Source organism: Elephantulus edwardii, unplaced genomic scaffold (assembly GCF_000299155.1).
Source record: "Elephantulus edwardii isolate Elephantulus edwardi_28Jun2011 unplaced genomic scaffold, EleEdw1.0 scaffold00340, whole genome shotgun sequence".
NCBI classification, from domain to species: Eukaryota; Metazoa; Chordata; class Mammalia; order Macroscelidea; family Macroscelididae; genus Elephantulus; species Elephantulus edwardii.
Genome location: NW_006400090.1, coordinates 1358847 through 1377228, shown reverse-complemented (window position 1 = coordinate 1377228; position 18382 = coordinate 1358847). Strand labels below are relative to the sequence as shown.

The window sequence follows — 18382 nt, the reverse complement described above, 5'->3', positions numbered from 1 at the left end:
GTGTGTGTGTGTGTGTGTGTGTGTGTGTGTGTGTGTATATATATATATATATTAGTGTTAGTGTTAAACCAAGAAAGTCTTGCAGAATTCCTTCCAAAGTTCTCTCTCACTCCCATGTTGGCCTGGTGCCTGTATTGGGTAAAAAAGCTATTTCTGGGTTGTTCTTCTCTTCTGAGTGTTTGTGTTGACCATGTGGACTTGTTGGTTTGCAGTTGGGTCCCCTGATTCTGGCAGAATGGCCCAATGGAATCAGCTGCAACAACTGGATACCCGGTACCTGGAGCAGCTCCATCAGCTGTACAGTGACAGTTTCCCGATGGAGCTCCGGCAGTTCCTGGCACCGTGGATAGAGAGTCAAGATTGGTAAGTCTTGTTGAGAAACTCTCCACGTGGTTAGGTTTTGTTTGAGACAGGATCTGCTCTAGCTGCAGTCTTTGCTGTGTCGTCAAGATGGAATAAGAGGCTAAAGAAGTCGCCTTAGCGCATAAAATTTCTTCTGTATTAGAAAGACATATGGGCAGCTGTCTTGGGACATGGCAGAAATATTTTTAGTCTAAGTGGGAAATGTCTCTTGGGTAGAAGTTGGGTCCACATTTTCGCTTTTTGATTGCCTTTCATTGCAGAGACACAGGGTAAGAGGAACAGGCCCTGTGTCAGTAGAGACACCTGGTATAGTAATCCAACAATAATTTCCTTCACTTTAATGGCTGTGTGCCCGTTTGCCACTCTTGGTTTCATTCAGGCCTATGTCTGACTACATTCTCTTATTTGGTGAGGGGCTAAGGAGGTGATCAGAGATGTTGGAGAATGGTAACTCAAGTTTAGGATTGTTTATTAGCTCCTAATAATCTGACCAAATTGACTGAGGATTTAAAGCAAAGCAGTAGCTCTATTCACTTCACCCAAATGTTTGTTTTCCATATATGCTTGTTCTATCTGGCCCGTATTATCTTCATTGCTTTTTTGGGTAGACAGAGTTTATTAGATGGAAAAGGCTCATGAGGGAGGAGACTTGTGGACCCAGGCAAGTGATTTGTTAACAAAGCTTCAGCTGTGAGGGCGGAGCAAAGATTTTATTATTTCCTTTTTTTCACTTGAGTGAAAGTTTGTAACTCATCCTGGTTTTTATTCAGTATTATTTTCTTAATGCTAATAAAGCTTGACATATTCAGCAGTTGTCCGAGAGAGGTGAGGTTTCCCAGGAACTGCCCATACAGGCAGGGTTATGGAAATGGATACATGCACATTCCACCTTCCCAGATGGATTCTGTCTGGAAGGCTTCTGGAGGAGTGAACATTATTTAATATGGGATGGTGTGGAGTTCATCATTAATAACAGCTAAGTTAATAGTATTTCTTGTTGCCAAATAAAAGGAGTCTTTAGAATGGCGAATGATGATGGTGATTATATGTAGAGTGTGGTGTCTATATAGGTGGATATTGTTGGTGTGTAGATTGTGTATCTGTAGGTTGCAACCTCACTCCTCGTTATGTTTCCTTTTCCCAGGGCATACGCTGCCAGCAAAGAGTCCCATGCCACTTTGGTCTTTCATAATCTCCTGGGTGAGATTGACCAGCAGTATAGCCGCTTTCTACAGGAGTCAAATGTCCTCTATCAGCACAATCTGCGAAGAATCAAGCAGTTTCTTCAGGTAGTCTGAGAAACTAAGAAGAGGAGGGTTTTCTCTTTCTCTCCTAGAAGTATTTCTTTTCTCCTTTGGCTAAGCACTGAGAACAGACCTATCTCCTCTTCTAAATCAAAGGACAAGTGATTAGCCCTTTTTCTCAGATCGGTATTCTCACCTTTTAGAATTGTTACTTAAAATTCACAGAGTAGCTTTTCCACAGTTGAAGTAATAATATATTATAACTAGGTCTTTAGGAAGATGACCTTTCTTTTTCTTTGGGTGAGAAAAATTTCTATTTAGAATTAGCCCCCTGGACTCAGTTTAGATGATCCCACTTTTGTTGGCAACATCCAAAGCATCATAATCAGGATGACCTTTATTTTTAAATGTTGAAGATTTGACCCTAATTGGATCCTCCTCGACCAAGTCCGTTGCCTCCATGTGGTTCTGAGGTAACGTACTGTCCCACACTTGCCCTATTCCTGCTCCCGCGGAAATAGTGCTGCTCACTGCAGTCCGTTTTTCTTCTCTCCTCTCTTCCGACTCTCAGTGGTGTCAGCCAGGCTCCAAGGTGTTTTCATGGACTAAGTAATACTTTCTTCAGCTTGTAAAAAAGAGAATGATGAGGAGGCAGAAATTCCTGCTCAGGTTGTTGTCTCCTGTCTGGTATACATCTCCTCATTTTACTGCAGCTTTTCATTCTTTTTCTCTCCTACTTACAGAGCAGATATCTTGAGAAGCCCATGGAGATTGCACGAATTGTGGCCCGGTGCCTGTGGGAAGAGTCCCGCCTCCTCCAGACAGCAGCCACCGCAGCCCAGGTAAGATCTGAGCAGAAACAGAACACTTTTGTAGATAAGCTTTCCTTCTGCTGTGCAAAGATGGAGTTGCTACTGTATGGCCATTAGGATGCAGCCTATCCTCCAAGGTAGAAATGAAGGTGTGGATTACCCCCCCCCCCATTCACCCATTCAATAAAAAGAACATTTTTTTTAGTATATAATGCATTCTCTGCCTTCCGCACTTAAAAAAACACCCAAAATATTACAGAAGAATATAAGGAAAGAAAAGAATTAAAAACAAAATCTAAAAAAGAAAAACCAAAAAAAAATATTTAAAAAAAACCCCATACCCAAATCTGAAACTTTGCTCATTCCTTTCTTTATTGTTTGCTTTGAATAAACGAATATTAATGTTGTTGTTGTTGTTAGGAGCTGTCAAGTATGACTCATAGGGATCCTCTGACCAGTGGCCTGAACCCTGTCCTGACCTGTGCCTTCCTCATTATCTCTGACACACTTGAGCCCATTAGTGCAGTCACTGTGTCAGTCCATCTCATTGAGCGTCTGCCTCTCTTTTACTGACTCTCCACTCACACCTTTCTCCAGGCTCATGTAAACATATAGGAAATACATATACTTTTTAAAAAAATTTTTTGCTATTTTGTGTGTGTGTACTGTCAAATCGGATCTGACTGGTACAGGAGGAAACTGCCCCTCCTTCTCCAGCAGAGCATCTGGTGGATTCAAACCATGTACCTCTGGGATTGCAGTGCAGCTTCTTGCCACTTGGCCACCAGAGCTCCCTTAGGAAATACATATACATTTAATATAGGAAGTATATATACATTTAATATGACACTACGTAGCTTGTTAGGGGAACTTTTACATATCACTGTCTCATCATTTATATTGATATATGTTGGGCATGTTGTTGTTGTGTGCCTTTGAGTTGGAACTGATGCATAGCTGACCTTTCAGAGGGTTTTCAGAGGCAGTTAATCTCATGGGAGGGGAGTGCCCATCCTCCTGTGGAGCTGCTGGTGGATTTGAACTGCGTTCTTTCAGGTTTGCAATGCAGCTTCTTGACCACTAGGCCACTAGAGCTTTTATATATGACTATGTCATGCATATATAAAACACTTATTAAATGTATGTGTTTATTATATGTTGTTCTATTGTTTGCTGTCAAGTCTGTCCTAACTCATGGTGATCCTCTACAGCAACATAGATCCTCTATGACAGTAAAGCTACGATCTTCATGAGAACAGATTGTCAGGTCTTTTCTTCTGCACAAACCACTGACCTTTTGATTAACATCCCTAATCATTACACACTACGTCACCAGGGCTCCTTTTTTTATAATATATATATGTTGTTGTTAAATGCCGTCAAGTCGTAGACAACTCATAGCAACCCTATGAATGAAAGACCTGAACACTTGCACAACTTTTCACCCTTTCTCCAAGTTCCTAAGGTTTCGGGAGGCAAGCTGTTTCGGATGTGAATGCCACTCCTGCTTCCAAGCTTGTTTTAATTGGGAAGTTCCACCAAACACTGTCCACCATGGGTAGCCATTATCACATTTGACACATCAGTGTCACAGTGTTCAGCATCACAGCAACCATGAGTTACCTGTGCACAGCAAATGGACAGACCAGTGCTATATCACTTAGAAGAATGTTTTACCAGAAACAATTAAAACCATGCCTGAGGGCCACAGATTAAAATCATCCACTTTTCGTTTGGTAGCATCACTTTTTCTGTCCACTAGGCAAACTGAGCTTTTCTGTTGTTGTTGTTGTTGTTAAGTGCCATTGAGTTGTAGTCAACTCATAGTGACCCTATGAGTGAAAGATTTCTCCAAGTTCATTGGGTTTCTGGAGGCAGGCTATTTTGGAAGTAAATGCCACTCCTGCTTCCAAGCTTTTTTTAATCAAGGAGCTCCATCAAACACTGTCCACCATGGGTAACCATTATCGCATTTCACACATTAGTATATATGTATATATTATTTGACACATCAGTATATATGTATATGTGTTTTTTTTTATGTACTGAAATGACTTGTAGCTGACCCTCCAGTGGGTTTTCAGAGGCAGTAAATGGCGAGGGAGGAGCCTGCCCATTTTTCTCCCTTGGATTTAAAACCACATGCCTTTGGGTTGACAGTGTAATGCCTTACCACTAATTTTTTTTTCCTGCATAAATGTACACATATTAATCTCTATATTATCCTGTGTATTAATTAACTATATCAGTGACCATAAGAGTACATTGGAAAATATTTTAAAAATAAGTTGTATACCCCTCACGTCATAAAAAAATAAGTAGACTAGCCCATATGTTATTAACGTTATAACAAACTTTCATGTCATAGCTTCTTGTTCCATTAGTATTTAAGTTCTTCCACAGTACAGGAAAAAAATGACAAAGATGTTTCCAGTTTATTTGAGGCTGGATTATCCTAATATCAAAACTTAAAAGATAATTGTTGTTATGTGCTGTCGAGTTACCTGTGACTCATAGCAACCCTGTGTACAACAGTTCTGAAGCCTGCCATGTTCTGAGCCAGTCTCACTGATTTCACTATAAAATCAAGAAAATAGTTAGGATTTTGCATCTTCTGTGCTGTGCGAAGGCATTTGTATTCCAGATATTCAAGGATGGTTCAACATTCTCTCTCTCATTTCTGTCAAGTCAGAATTTACTCATCGCTGGCCCTTCGGCAGGTTTCTGAGGCTATAGGTCGTGCAAGGACAGACTGTCCAATTTTCTCCCAAGGTGCTTCTGGTGGATTAAAATCACCAGAGAGGCTCAGCCTTTATGTTAGAAGCTCAGCTCTACTGGAAGTAGGCCATCAATTCTACTAATGAATGTTATTTATGAAATAAACTTGCAGAATACGATTTACCGATTGATAGAGCTTCCTAGAAAAATCAAAGATAAACATTGAAAGAAGAAAACTATTAAAACCAAGAGCTGAAAATAAAAAAAAAAAATAAAAACCAAGAGCTGAGAAAGAGCTGTAAAAGTTTTTTTTTAAGGATCTGTAGTTCTCCAAATATAATAACAGCCTGATAGGGTATGTCATAGGAGATAATATCATATTCAGAAGAGTAAAAATCAATGTACCCTGTGCATCTATACTATTGGTATATATGAGGAAAAATCTGGAAGAATATATACCAAACTAAGTAGTTTGTTCATTTTCTCTGAGGAATTTTAATTTCTCTAATTATTCTGTAGTCAGAAAAATGTTTCTCATTTTCGAGAACCAAAATGTAGCAGGAAGACAGAAGAAAGAACACCTGAATCTAACCAAGAGAGTTTGTAATGTCATCACAGTGAAAAGAAATAGTGTTTGAGTCAAGACTAAAGGCAGATACCAAGTACACCAGGCAGATGGTTGAGGATATGTTCCAGATGGACAGACAGTAGAACAAAATAAAAGCAGCGATACAGATAAATACATATTCTTTGGGGGAGATGTGCAGAGAAGTCAGTACCTAGCTGGGTGGAGGGGAAAAACAAGCTAGTCTTGGCAACATGGTGGAGATCTTTTTTATTAGTCATCCCCAGCAAATTGACCAAAGGCAATTGGCAAGGTTACTTGGAGAGATCTTGAATAAACAAAGCACTTCTGAAAAACAAGAATGAAGTGGGAGGCATAGCACTCCCAGATCTCAAAAACTACTATGCAGCTGTAATAACCAAAATAGCATGATACTGGGACAATGACAGACCTAGCAAATGGAGCTTGGATGAGCAGTTTACATCAAGGGCCCCAGGGTCCCAGTGTCTGTATTTTGAGCCCTACTAACCCTTCCACTTGCCATATAACTTGTATAAATTATTTCTTTTCTCTTCCTCCAATGGGGACATTGTTGTTATGTGCCTTCGAGTCACCTGTGACCCATAGCAACCAGCAGCTCAAAAGCCTGCCCTGTCCTGAGCCAGTCTCACTGATTCTAATACGCCCAAACTCATTGCCCAAGTCACTGTATCAATCCATCTCATCTGGGATCTTCTTTTCCTGCACCATCTCTTCACCTTTTTGAGAATGATGTCCTTCTCCAGGGACCAGTCCCTCCTGGCCACATGCCTAAAGTATGTGACGGAGCTTCAAAGTCCTGGCCTCCGAGGAGAAACTTAACAGAATTGAATTAGTTCATATGTATAAAATACTTAGGAAAAGTACATGGCACATGAATGGGAAATAAATGTTAACTACTTTCTGCTGTTGTGATTATCATCATCTTCAGCTCATCCTTGCTGTGGGCTTTGGAGGCCTCTTTTAAGCAGATAACAGATATGCTCAGCTGTGAGTGAGTAGATAGATAGCACTGATAATGCTCTCTTTTGAGACTCTGGAGACAGCTGAGTTGACAAAGACCCTTGGCCTGTGGTTCTCCAGGATTTTCTATCAGGGAGAACCTTTGTGTGCCCAACTGTTGTGGAAGAAAAATATTTAAATCAGTTTGAGTAAAGGCTACAGTTTAAGCTTGGAAAGTAGATAAAACAGAGAGAATCGTGCTGAGTGGGATTCAGCAGACTATGCGCATGGACCAAATCCAACTGTCTGGGTTTGTTGTATACCAAGTATTTTTGGAACATTCGTTAATGTACTGTCTGCGGCTGCTTTTACATTGTGATGGCCGAGATGAGTAATTGCAAGGCCCACAAAAGCGAAAATATTTACCACCGGGCTACTCCAGGAATGGCTTGCCAATCTCTGATAGAGAGCTACTGGTTAGATGTTTAAGACTTCCATCCGGGCTTTCACTCTTCTCTTTACTTCATCTGTCGTGCCCTTAAATGGCTGTGATAGGCAGAGCCCTAGGAAATAGGAAGATGAGTAGATGTGGTCTGCTACCAAGAGGCTCTCAGCCTGGCTGGAGTTACAGGTCTACAACACTCAAAGTGAGAATAACATAGAGGAGGATGTGAGTAATTTCGAGCTGGGAAGCTGAGTAAGCTTTCACAGGAGAGCAAACATTTGAACTGAGAAGGTGAATGAATGAGTTTGGGTTTGCTGGTTAGAAGGAGCATGCTGGACTGAGTGAACAGTCAAGTAGGAGAAGGTACAAAGTGAAAACATGCTATATGTAGGTGAAAGTAAATAGTTTGGGGCTGACTACAGCAGAGAGAAAGGATTACATTGTTACCAGATTGTGTGAAACAGCTTTGCCAGGTTGAGATGCTGGCTCCCAAAGAGGAACCAGTTAAGTTTTAGCAGAGATATTAGAGACAGGCTTCTGGGAGTTATTGTTAATCTAATTTTTTTAATAAATAAAAATAGATATTTATTATTGGTTTATGTGGCTACTATTTTAATAAAGCTTCAATCTATCTAACGTATAAGCTCATTCTCTACTTTATAAAAAATAATTATCAATTGTCTTTTAAGTTAAACGTTTATCAGTTCTAACTTTTTTTTAAATGACAGTGTTTTTTTTAATTTCCATTAATTCATTGTTGCACTATTCTCCCTTCCCAACCCTCCCCTCTAGTATACTACCCTCTTGGAAAAGTAAAAGACAAATTCTTTCATTATTCCACAAACCCTCCCCCAGGTCCGTTCCACCATGTAGCCTTCACTCTAGACTCCTGTCATGACAAAAATACCTAATCACATATCCCTGTTAAACAGTTTTCTCCCTCATCTGTTTCAATGCAATATGCATTATTGAACCTATCTTTCTCAGTCTCTCCCCAACCCCAAGGTCAGTCCTGTTTTACAACAGTGGCACCATGTAGTTTTTGTCCTTTTGTGACTGAGATACTTCACTCCGCATAATGTTCTCCAGAGTCACCCATTTTGAATATTATTACATGAGTTCCTTGTTTTTCAATGCAGCATAGTATTCCATTGTGTGAATATACCACAGCTTCTCTCTCCATTCGTTTGTTGATGGGCACTTAGGTTAATCTAATTTTTTTTCCCCTTTTACAATTCAGTTGTTGTTATGTGCTGTCGAGTCACTGGCGACTCATAACGACCCTATGTACAAGATCCCTGAATCCTGAGCTGTCCTGTGCCAACCTTACTGTCTCTGACACACCTACCCTCATTACTCTAGTCACAGATTCAATCCATCTTATCGATGGTCCTACTCTCTTTCTCTGTCCCTCCACCTTTTCAAGCATGGTGTCCCTCTCCAAGGACTGGTCCCTCCTTGTAACATGTCCAAAATATGTCAGACAAAGCCTCAGAATCCTTGCCTCGAAGGAGCAGCCTGATTTCACCCTCTCCAGGATGGACCTGTTTGTTCTCCTGACAGTCCATGGTGTATTCAGTACTCTTCTCCAGCACCACAGCTCAAAGGCATCCATTCTCTTCTATAATCCCTACAATTCAGTAGCAGTTGAAAAAAGAGACATGAGAGTTGAACACAGATTAAAATCAGTTATCTTGTGGTAAGGCTTTAGACTAGAAAGCATGGTTTGGAGTAGTAATATAGAAGCCCTTAGTACTTGTCCCCTGAGTTGGATCTTGGGGTAGAGAGACTGGATTTACAGAGCAATCCACCGAGATTCAGAAACCATAGACTGTTGAACATGTTGAGCATGCCTGTTGAGCACAGAGAAATGGCTTCTAGCAACTAAACTCTGCTGCCCCAGGCTGACCCCAGAAGCCAGGCAGAGAGGAAGGGACCCCAGCTTGCATGCTGAACTCTACAGGGAAAGCCCGACACACAAGCCTAGAAGGACCTGATGTGTATGTCAACAGTCCTTCCAATCTCACCTGTCAGATGAGTCACTTCCTCTGCTAAGAGAGTAAGGAGGGTGGGGACTGCCTTTCCAAAAAGCTAAGACAGTAAGCTTGAATAGGGAACCTGAGCAAGGGAGGAGCATTCTCTCAGAAACTGGTCTGTTCAGAGTTGTCCTTTTTTTTTTTTTTTATTTTTAGACTTCTGGTAGGAATATAGAGAATGGGTTGGAAGTGAGAGAAATGAAAGACAAACAGGTCAACTGTTGAGGCCTGAACTGAGCTGATGAGAGTCAAGATGAATTTGAGAGATTACAGAGAATAGAGCCAGGAGGAGTCGGTGACTCAGATGAACAAGAGCAACTCCTTGCTTTGGAATCGGAACTCACTCCTAGCTGACCCTCCAACGGCTCTTCCGAGGTGATCAGTCTCACAGGAGGTGATTGCCCATCTTTCTTCCTGTAAGGTGGATTGGAACCACTAAATATGCACCACCTTTTGGGTTAGCAGTACCATTCCCTACTGACTGCATCGCCAGAGCTCCCTGACTCGGGTGCAAGCAAAGGTGACCAAGGCCTTGAGGCTTTTTTTTTTAAACTCTGGAACACTTCATGAATTTTTGTGTCATCCTTGTCCGGGGTCAACGCTAATCCTCCCTGGATCATCCCAAGTTTAGTATATGCGCCATGGAAGTGAACATGGCCTTTAGCTTTGTAAAGCAGCTATTGAATGTCTTTTCTAGACTCTTCTGTGTCGTGTTCCATTGGCCAGCGTTACTTTTTTATGCCAGCACTCACATAATATGAATCACTGCAGCTTTTATGTGGTCTCTTTTGTCAGAAATGTGCTATTACTTTTCTTTGACCAAACTTCCCATGCACTTGACTGTTTGTATTATCTCTGGGAGTCACCCCACCCATCCAGAGTTAATACTGTTGGGTATGGAATGTCACCCCTGGGGCAGGAAGGTTTTGTTATCCCACAGAAAGGTGTTGCACATCATGTTTGATTAAGTGTTTAACACTTGCTGTCATAAATGTTTACGTGTTCAGAAGAGAATGTCTTGAAGGCAGAGAACTCTTAGCTTAGTGGGAGGGTCTCCTCGTGCAAAGCTTGTTTTCCATAGAGTGGGTATTTGTTTGTTTGGTTTTTTGTTTTGTTTTGTTTTATTATTAATTTCAATGAACATTTACAGAGATTTTGGATTTCCATTCATTCATTGTTTTGTTTTTTAATTTAATTTTATTTTTATTATTTTTTTGTGTGTGTACCATCAAATCGAATCTGACTGGCACAAGGGGAGACTGCCCCTCCTTCTCCAGCAGAGCATCTGGTGTATTTGAACCGCATACCTCTGGGATTGCAGTGCAGCTTCTTGCCACTAGGCCACCAGAGCTCTCCTAGAGTGGGTATTTGTAAGACTCATCAGCAGCCTTGCTTGCTGAAAGTGAAAAGGACTTGAAACATTTATAAGCTTAAATATGGATTACATCTCCACATTAAGAAAACAAAAGCCTTCACCACTGGAACAATAGATAACATCACAATGGAAGGAAAAAAGATTGTGGTTGTCGACAGTTTCATTTTACTTGAATATACAGTCACACCCATGGTAGCAGCAGTAATAAAACCAGAAGTGTTGCACTGGGGAAATTTGCCATCAAGGACGTCTCCAAAGTACTAAAGAACAAGAATTAGTTTAAATAAGAACAAGAATTAGTTTAAATACTCAGGTTTGCCTGATCCAAGCCATCTTGATGTTGTTGTTGTGTCCCATCAGGTGGAACTGACCCATAGCTGACCTTCCAGCAGGTTTTCAGAGGCAGTTTAGTTGCACAGGAGGAGATTGCCTGTCTTCCTTCCGCCGAGCAGTGGATAGATTTGAGCCATGTGTCTTTAGGATTGCAGCATAGTCTCTTACAACTAGGTCACCAGGGATCCAAGCCATAGTCTTTACAGTTACTTCCTGTGCATCTGGAAGTTGGACAATGAATGAATAATGATGACAGAAAAAGAATTGATGCCTTTGAGCTGGGGTGCTGGAGAAGAGCACTGAACATCCCGTGAACAAACATGTTTGTCGTGGAGTAAGTGCAACCAGGGTGCTCCTTAGAGGTTAGGATGGTGAAACTTGATCTCAGTACTTTGGGCGTGTTGTCAGGAGGGCCCAGTCCTTGGAAGAGGACATCATTCTTGGAAAGTGAAAGGAGAGAAAGACCTTTAACAAGATGGACTTACATAGAACAATTTCCTCCAACATATCAGACACAGGACAGGACAAGGTTCAGATCTCGCGTTCATAGCTTTGCTTTGCGTCATGACAACGGGACACAGTAACAATGGTAAAAACCCCATAACACATATGTGTTAACCCATATGTGAGAGCCTCTTTGGCCTACCGGCAGCAGTTAGAGAAAGCCAGCAGCTACTTTGCAGGCAGTTACAATGCCTGGCACTGTGGCCTCCCCCTCCTGACGGCAGTAGCATCTTGAGCCAAGCAGGAAAGGCAGGTGGAGTGGGATGAAGGCTGAGTAGAGATGTTTTCTTCCCATATTTCATGTGTTCACATATGTATCTTGATTCTTTCTGGCAGCAAGGGGGGCAGGCCAACCACTCCACAGCTGCTGTGGTGACGGAGAAGCAGCAGATGCTGGAGCAGCACCTCCAGGATGTCCGGAAGCGAGTGCAGGTGAGGCCTGTCTGGGGCAAGAAGCATTTTCTTGGGAATAATGTGTGTGGGTCTTGCGTGTGCTGTTTTTGAGGTTTTGGCATCATGCACTTCTCAGAAACTTTCTTTTCCCCTCTGTCCTGGGAAACCTTTTAAACTTCTTTTTTGTTTGTTTATTTTGTTTTCAAACAGGATCTAGAACAGAAAATGAAAGTGGTAGAGAATCTCCAGGATGACTTTGATTTCAACTATAAAACCCTCAAGAGTCAAGGAGGCAAGTGACTATTCCCCTCACTCTTGATTCCCTCGGCCCTACATAAGGTTTTTAAGACTGAATCTTTATGTGCGATCTTTTTCTTTCTTTCTTTTCTTGCTGTGTACTGTCGAATCGGGTCTGACAGGTACAGGAGGAGATTGCCCTCCTTCTCCAGTGGAGCATCTGATGGGTTCAAACTGCGCTCCTTCGGGATTGCAGCGCAGCTTCTTCTCACTAGGCCACCAGAGCTCCCTTTATGTACAATTTTAAGACAACCTCCTCCTTCTCCTGTTGAGTTTGTGGTCTATTCCAAGTACTGACCTTCTGCTTAGCAGTCCAGTGTTTAACCATGGCAGCACCAGAGCTCTTCAAGTGAATATTGAAGAAGCAGACTCACTGCCGTTCAGTGGACCAGCCACTGGCTTTCTGAGGCTGTAAAACTTTAACAGGAGTAGACCACATCATTTTTCTTTGTGGTAGCTGCTGGCAGATTCAAACTACAGACCTTTTTGTTAGCAACTCAAAGCATAATGCATTATGCCACCACCAGGGCTCCTAGGTGAATTACTGACTGCTGTCAAGTCACTTCTAACTCATGGTGACCTTCTTTCTGAAACTGTCAGTAGCAATGGGAGGAGATTGCCCATATTCTTCTGAAGAGTGACTGGTGGATTCAAAACACAGACTTTTTTGTTAGTAGCCCAAGATTTTACACACTATGCCACCAGGGCTCTTAAGTGAATGTTGTGTTGTCATTCTTCTTGTGCACCATCAAGTTGGAACCAGCTCAGAATGCCCTCCAGCAGGTTTTCAGAAGCATTTGAATCACACAGGAGGGGATTGTCTGTCTTTCCTATGGAGCATCTGGTGGATTTGAACTGTATGCCTTTGGGATGGCAGCGTAGCTCCTTACCACTGTGGGCCACCAGAGCTCCCTAAGTGATGCAACAATGATTAATTTTTTTTTAAAAAACAGTGAACTGGGGTAGGGATAAGGGAGAGGGAGAGACGAAAACATACAATGAATAAATGAAAATTCAACTTTTCTGTAAACTTTCGTCAAAAATCACAATTAAAAAAATAAAACACTCCAATGGCTAGGGAAGATAAATGGAGAAATGATGCCTTTGAGCTGTGGTGCTGGAGAAGAGTATTGAATGTACCATGGACTGCTAAGAAAACGAACAAGTTCATCCTGGAGAGGGTTAAACCAGGCTGCTCCTTGGAGGCAAGGATTCTGAAGCTTCGTCTAACATACTTTGGACATGTTACAAGGAGGGACCGATCCTTGGAGAGGGACATCATGCTTGGAAGGGTGGAGGGTCAGCACAGGAGAAAAAGACCCTCTATGAGATGGATTGATTCAGTCACTGGGGTAATCGAGGTGGGGTTGTTGGAGACAGATTGGCACAGGACAGAGCAGGGTTTAGGGCTGTTGTACATAGGGTTGCTATGAGTCACAAGCGACTCAATGGCACATAACAACAACAACCTAAGTGAATATTGTTGTGTACCATCTGTTGTGTCAGAACCGACTCATAGTTGATCCTCCAGCACATTTTCAGAGGCAGGAAATCACACTGGAGGAGAGTGCCCATCTTTCTCTCACAGAGCAGTTGGTGGATTCAAACTACTTATCTTTGTGTTGGCAGCACAATTTCTTACCACTAGGCCACCAGCACTCCCTTAAGGTATATTAGAGACCTTCAACTCTTCTGTAGAAAGTGAATTTGTGTTCCTTGAATTTAAATACTTGTTTGTTTTGACTGTATGTATGTTTGGGCTTTAGAGGGGGCAAGGAGTTCCTGGTGTGTTAGAGAGTCCAGTTATTATGGGCAGATGTGTTTGCTTAGGTAAAGAAGGTTTCCCTCTTCCACAGACATGCAAGATCTGAATGGAAACAACCAGTCAGTGACGAGGCAGAAGATGCAGCAGCTCGAGCAGATGCTTACGGCACTGGACCAGATGCGAAGGGTAAGCGCAAGCGGGCTGGCCAGCTTCCTCTCTGCTGTGTTCCTCTGTGGATGTTGCTATCTCACGGCAGCACTTGCCTGGTTTCTATTAAGTTCCTTCTTTGGAACTGACGAAAGCATGTGGTTAAAGACCGTCTAAGGCAATGTTTTCTGACTTTGTTTTGGTTTCCACACAGAGTATCGTGAGTGAGTTGGCGGGGCTTTTGTCAGCCATGGAGTATGTGCAAAAAACGCTCACGGATGAAGAGCTCGCTGACTGGAAGAGGCGGCAGCAGATTGCTTGCATTGGGGGCCCTCCTAACATCTGCCTGGATCGTCTCGAAAACTGGTAAAAGATGAAGAAGCAGCTTTTTCCCCCTTCTAAAAAGTTGAGCTAAAATATGCACACTGCATACTCAAAATTCAGCCCAAGAGTTAAAGCTTTTAGTTTATTTGGGCACTTTTTAAAAATCTCAAAATGTGTTTATATTTCTTTTTTTTAAAAAAACCACATTTTTTTGCGGGGGAGGGCTGGACGGGGAGAGAAATGCAGCAATGAATGAATGGAAATCCAAAATCTCTGTAGATGTTCATTACAATTATTAAAAAAAAACAAACCAACAACAAATGAGAAGGAAATTTAAGAGAACAAGAGATACCATGAAAAAAAACCCACATTTTTTTTTCATGCCACATTTTTTAATAACTTGAATAAAGCTTAATGTGACATAACTGTATTGAACACATTGTTGTTGTTGTTGTTGGTATGTGCTGCTGAGTCGCTTGCAATTCATAGTGATCAATAGCTCTGAAGCCTGCCCTGTCCTGAGCCAGTCTCACTGTTTCCGATACACCTACCCCGACTGCCCCAGTTACTGTGTCAATCTGTCTCTTCCAGGGTCTTCCTCTCTTGTACTGTCCCTCTACTCTAGTAAGTATGATGTCCTTCTCCAAGGACTAGTCCCTCCTGGCAAAATGCCCAGGTAGATTTATTTTAATAATCCAAAATGATACATGAACTTTGTAAAGGGAAAAAAGTTCAAATGTAGAAGTTAATAGAAAGTTAAAAACACATATTGAAGATCTAGTCATTTTGAGATACTTCGAATTAAAATTTTCATGACTATCCTTCCAGACACCTGTCATCGCATTTGCACATTTATATATTAGTTCTTATTGAGTACAGTTGAGTCAGAATCAACCCATAGCTGACCCTCCAGGGGGTTTTCAGAGGCAGTTACATGGGAGAAGATTGTCCATCTTTCTCGCATGGAGAGCTAGTGGATTTGAACGGTGCCTTTGGGATTATAGCATAGCTTCTTAGCACTAGGCCACCAGAGCTCCCATTATATACTAGATTGTTGTTGTTGTGTACCTTAGAGTCATAACCAACCCATAGCTAACCTTCTAGCTGGTTTCAGAGGCAGTTAACAGGAGGAGATTGCCCATCCTTCTTTTTAGATACACACCTAAAAATTGAAATCTTTACTTTTAAAAAAATTACTTTTAAAGAAAGTTTACAGAGACTTTGGATTTCCATTCATTCATTTTACACTTTTCTCCCTGCCCAACTTCCCCCCAGTCTGCTCTTCTCCTTGGAAAGTAAAAGAAAAATTCTTTCATTGTTACACAATCTCTTCTACCAAGTCTACTCCACTATGCAGCCTTCATTCTGGACTCATGTCTTGACAATAATACCTAATCATATATCAATTTTAAACAGTTCTCTCCCTCATCTGTTTCAATGCAGCATACAAAATTTATCCCATCTTTCTTAGTCTCCCCCCAACCCCGGTATCAGTCCCGTTTTACAACAGTGGCACTATGCAGTATTTGTCCTTTTGTGACTGAGATATTTCACTCAGCATAATGTCCTCCAGGCTCACCCATTTTGTATAATATTTCACAAGTTCCTTGTTTTTCAATGCTGCATAGTATTCCATTGTGTGAATATACCACAGCTTCTCTATCCATTCGTTTGTTGATGGGCACTTGCTATTTGCTCTTTGCTATTGTGAACAAAGCCATGATAAACATGGGTGTGCAAGAAATCTTTACTTTTTTTTTAACATTAAAAAATAAAATAATATTTTATTAACAGAAGATATTCTCAAAGCCTAAAAACTAAAGAGAAATCTTTTCAATACAATGATATTTAAATAAGGGGCCCTGATTTTGAAAATCTTTGTTAGCCTTTATGATACAGACTAAGACTTTGGCTCTGTAGACTCAGTAATACTAAATTGCCCATTGAGTTTAGTGGTTTCTTGCATCAGCTCCTGCAACTGTCCAATCTGTTCATCACGAAAGTCGTTAAGTTTTTCTTCTGGTAGAGCAATTCCAAAAAATGCTTTTTCAGTTGAACGTTGTCTGCTTTCGTTAGCTTGTTGGAATAACACTGCTGCATATACCTCCCACTCCTGTAGGAAGCGCTGGGCCTCGTCAGAACCAACGGCCTTATGTCTCCTAAATTCATCCTTCACGTACTGGTCTGGGGGCAGAACGCGATGTAACTGCAAGATGTGACGATACAAGGCCCTGACACGAGAGACATGCCCAGCTGGCGAAATCTTTACTTTTTAAAATCAGTGTTAACAGGCTGTTTTCAAAATTTGCACATTTCGTTGTTGAGCATATGTCTGGCAAAACATATATCAGTGCACCAGTTTCTGCATGTGCAATTGTGACCTTAATTCTAACCCTCCTTTTAGGAGTCCCCTGCCCCATTAACAGCAACACTGCCCTGTAAGATTTCTATCTAATCTTTTGAGTTGTTGCTGAGTTAGTTAGATCCCATATAGATAGTCCTTAAAAGAGCATAATCCTGAGGGAGCTCTGGTGGCCTAGTGGCAAGAAGCTGCACTGCAATCCCAGAGGCACGCAATTCAAATCCACCAGATGCTCTGCTGGAAAAGGAGGGATAATCTCCTCCTGTACGAGTCAGATCCGATTTGACAGTACACGCACACAAAATAATAAAATTTTAAAAAGCATAATCCTTAAGGAAAAAAATTTTTTAAGGTAATCAGAACTGCTGTTTGGGTTTAAAATAACTCCAGGGAAATGCTTGCTTGTGTTAAACCTTAGGGTAATACTTTTAGAGGTTTTTCCCACCTTCTTGGCTTCAGGAAACCTGAAATCTATGAGCATTTTAAATTCTGGCCTTCATTTTCCCCTTTTTGATGAGGATTCTTCTATCAGATCTTTAGTCATAATGTTCAGTAATGATAGCCAGGCATGGTGTAATTCTTCTGACCTCCTGGCAAAGAAGGCGATCCATGGAGATATCAGCGACACCGTCCATATCCTCCTCCTGTTCCAGGCTCTTCTCCTTCCTCTTTTGGTCCATTTAAATAGACTCTAAGTCTTGTGTCTTTTCTGGGCCCCTTGCACGCTCTTCTGATCCCAGGCACTATGTAACAAGCTGGGAGGTTGAACAGAAGCTGTGTGCATCCCATGATGCCCTATAAAACCATGATCCTAGAGCCCCAAACCAAGGAACTAAGTCCCATGAGGTTTATTTTTTGTCAGTAACATTTCTTTAAATGTTTTTCTATTGTCTACTCTTTATGTAATCAGTCATTAATCTAGCAAATCTTCACTGAACAGTCTTGGCATACGCATTGTACCAGCTTAAGCTAGAAAATAACTTGGCTTGAAGGGAAATCCAGATGCCTGGAGCATGAAGTTGGAAATTCAGGACATCTTTATCCCCTTACCAACACTAAGGCTTGTCAGATTTACTGAAAACATTTTGAAATGTTTCCTGATAAACAAACTGAAGGTCTGGAAACGGGAGATGGAAGTGGCAGAAGAACAATAAGGGACTCAGAAATCCTTATGCTTGTCGTCTTCTCCCTCTGCTTTTATTCCTTCTCTGAGGTCTTTTAGTCTTTATTACACTCACGTTTGACTGTCAAAGAGAGACATTATTAGTATTCTATCTTGGGAATAGGCTGAATTAATGGTTTATATTTCCCTCTCTGTTCACTTTTCCTATGTGCGTGTTATCAATATGTTGAAAGACACTTCCATATCCATTGAAGTGACATTGAAAGGACCCATAGAGAATCAGGCAGCTCTTTCTACATGGGGATAAAAGCCCATAGAGATGAAGGAATCTGGCCAAACTTGCAGAGTTAGAAAGTGCCCGAGCTGACTCAAATGCAAGACTCGCAGGCTGTCTCATCTCCTGTGTTTATCTGGTCCCCACCTTTTATCATGTGGACAAGTTGGGATGAGGAAATTGAGTGCTAAACACCACATTTTATCTTCTCCAAACCTGGCTTCCAGTACTTGTCACTTTCCGAACAGAACTCCTTTTGTGCCTCCTAGTGGTAGACGTTTTGACACGCTTTCTAGCTTTCTTAGACATGTAGATTTAAAA

At 41.5% G+C, this 18382-nt stretch overlaps 2 protein-coding genes across 4 annotated transcripts in view; one reads left to right on the top strand and one right to left on the bottom strand.

Moving 5' to 3' along the window:
• STAT3 (signal transducer and activator of transcription 3 (acute-phase response factor)) overlaps window positions 1-18382 on the top strand; it is an 80549-nt gene that overhangs the window by 43108 nt on the left and 19059 nt on the right. Inside the window, exons 2-8 of one of the 3 annotated variants that reach the window (XM_006901657.1) lie at window positions 213-363; window positions 1508-1652; window positions 2351-2449; window positions 11713-11808; window positions 11980-12061; window positions 13923-14017; window positions 14193-14344. In XM_006901657.1, the coding sequence (XP_006901719.1) occupies window positions 236-363; window positions 1508-1652; window positions 2351-2449; window positions 11713-11808; window positions 11980-12061; window positions 13923-14017; window positions 14193-14344 (797 nt within the window). In that variant the 5' untranslated portion in view covers window positions 213-235. Of the gene's footprint in view, window positions 1-212; window positions 364-1507; window positions 1653-2350; window positions 2450-11712; window positions 11809-11979; window positions 12062-13922; window positions 14018-14192; window positions 14345-18382 lie in introns of those variants that run through there. The other 2 variants (XM_006901658.1, XM_006901659.1) reach the window with 2 other exon arrangements.
• LOC102851814 (protein ACN9 homolog, mitochondrial-like) lies at window positions 16203-18218 on the bottom strand. Its single transcript, XM_006901697.1, has 2 exons — window positions 18209-18218; window positions 16203-16555 (listed from the first exon to the last, which is right to left on the bottom strand). Exons 1-2 carry the CDS (start codon window positions 18216-18218, stop codon window positions 16203-16205), a joined length of 363 nt encoding a protein of 120 aa, XP_006901759.1.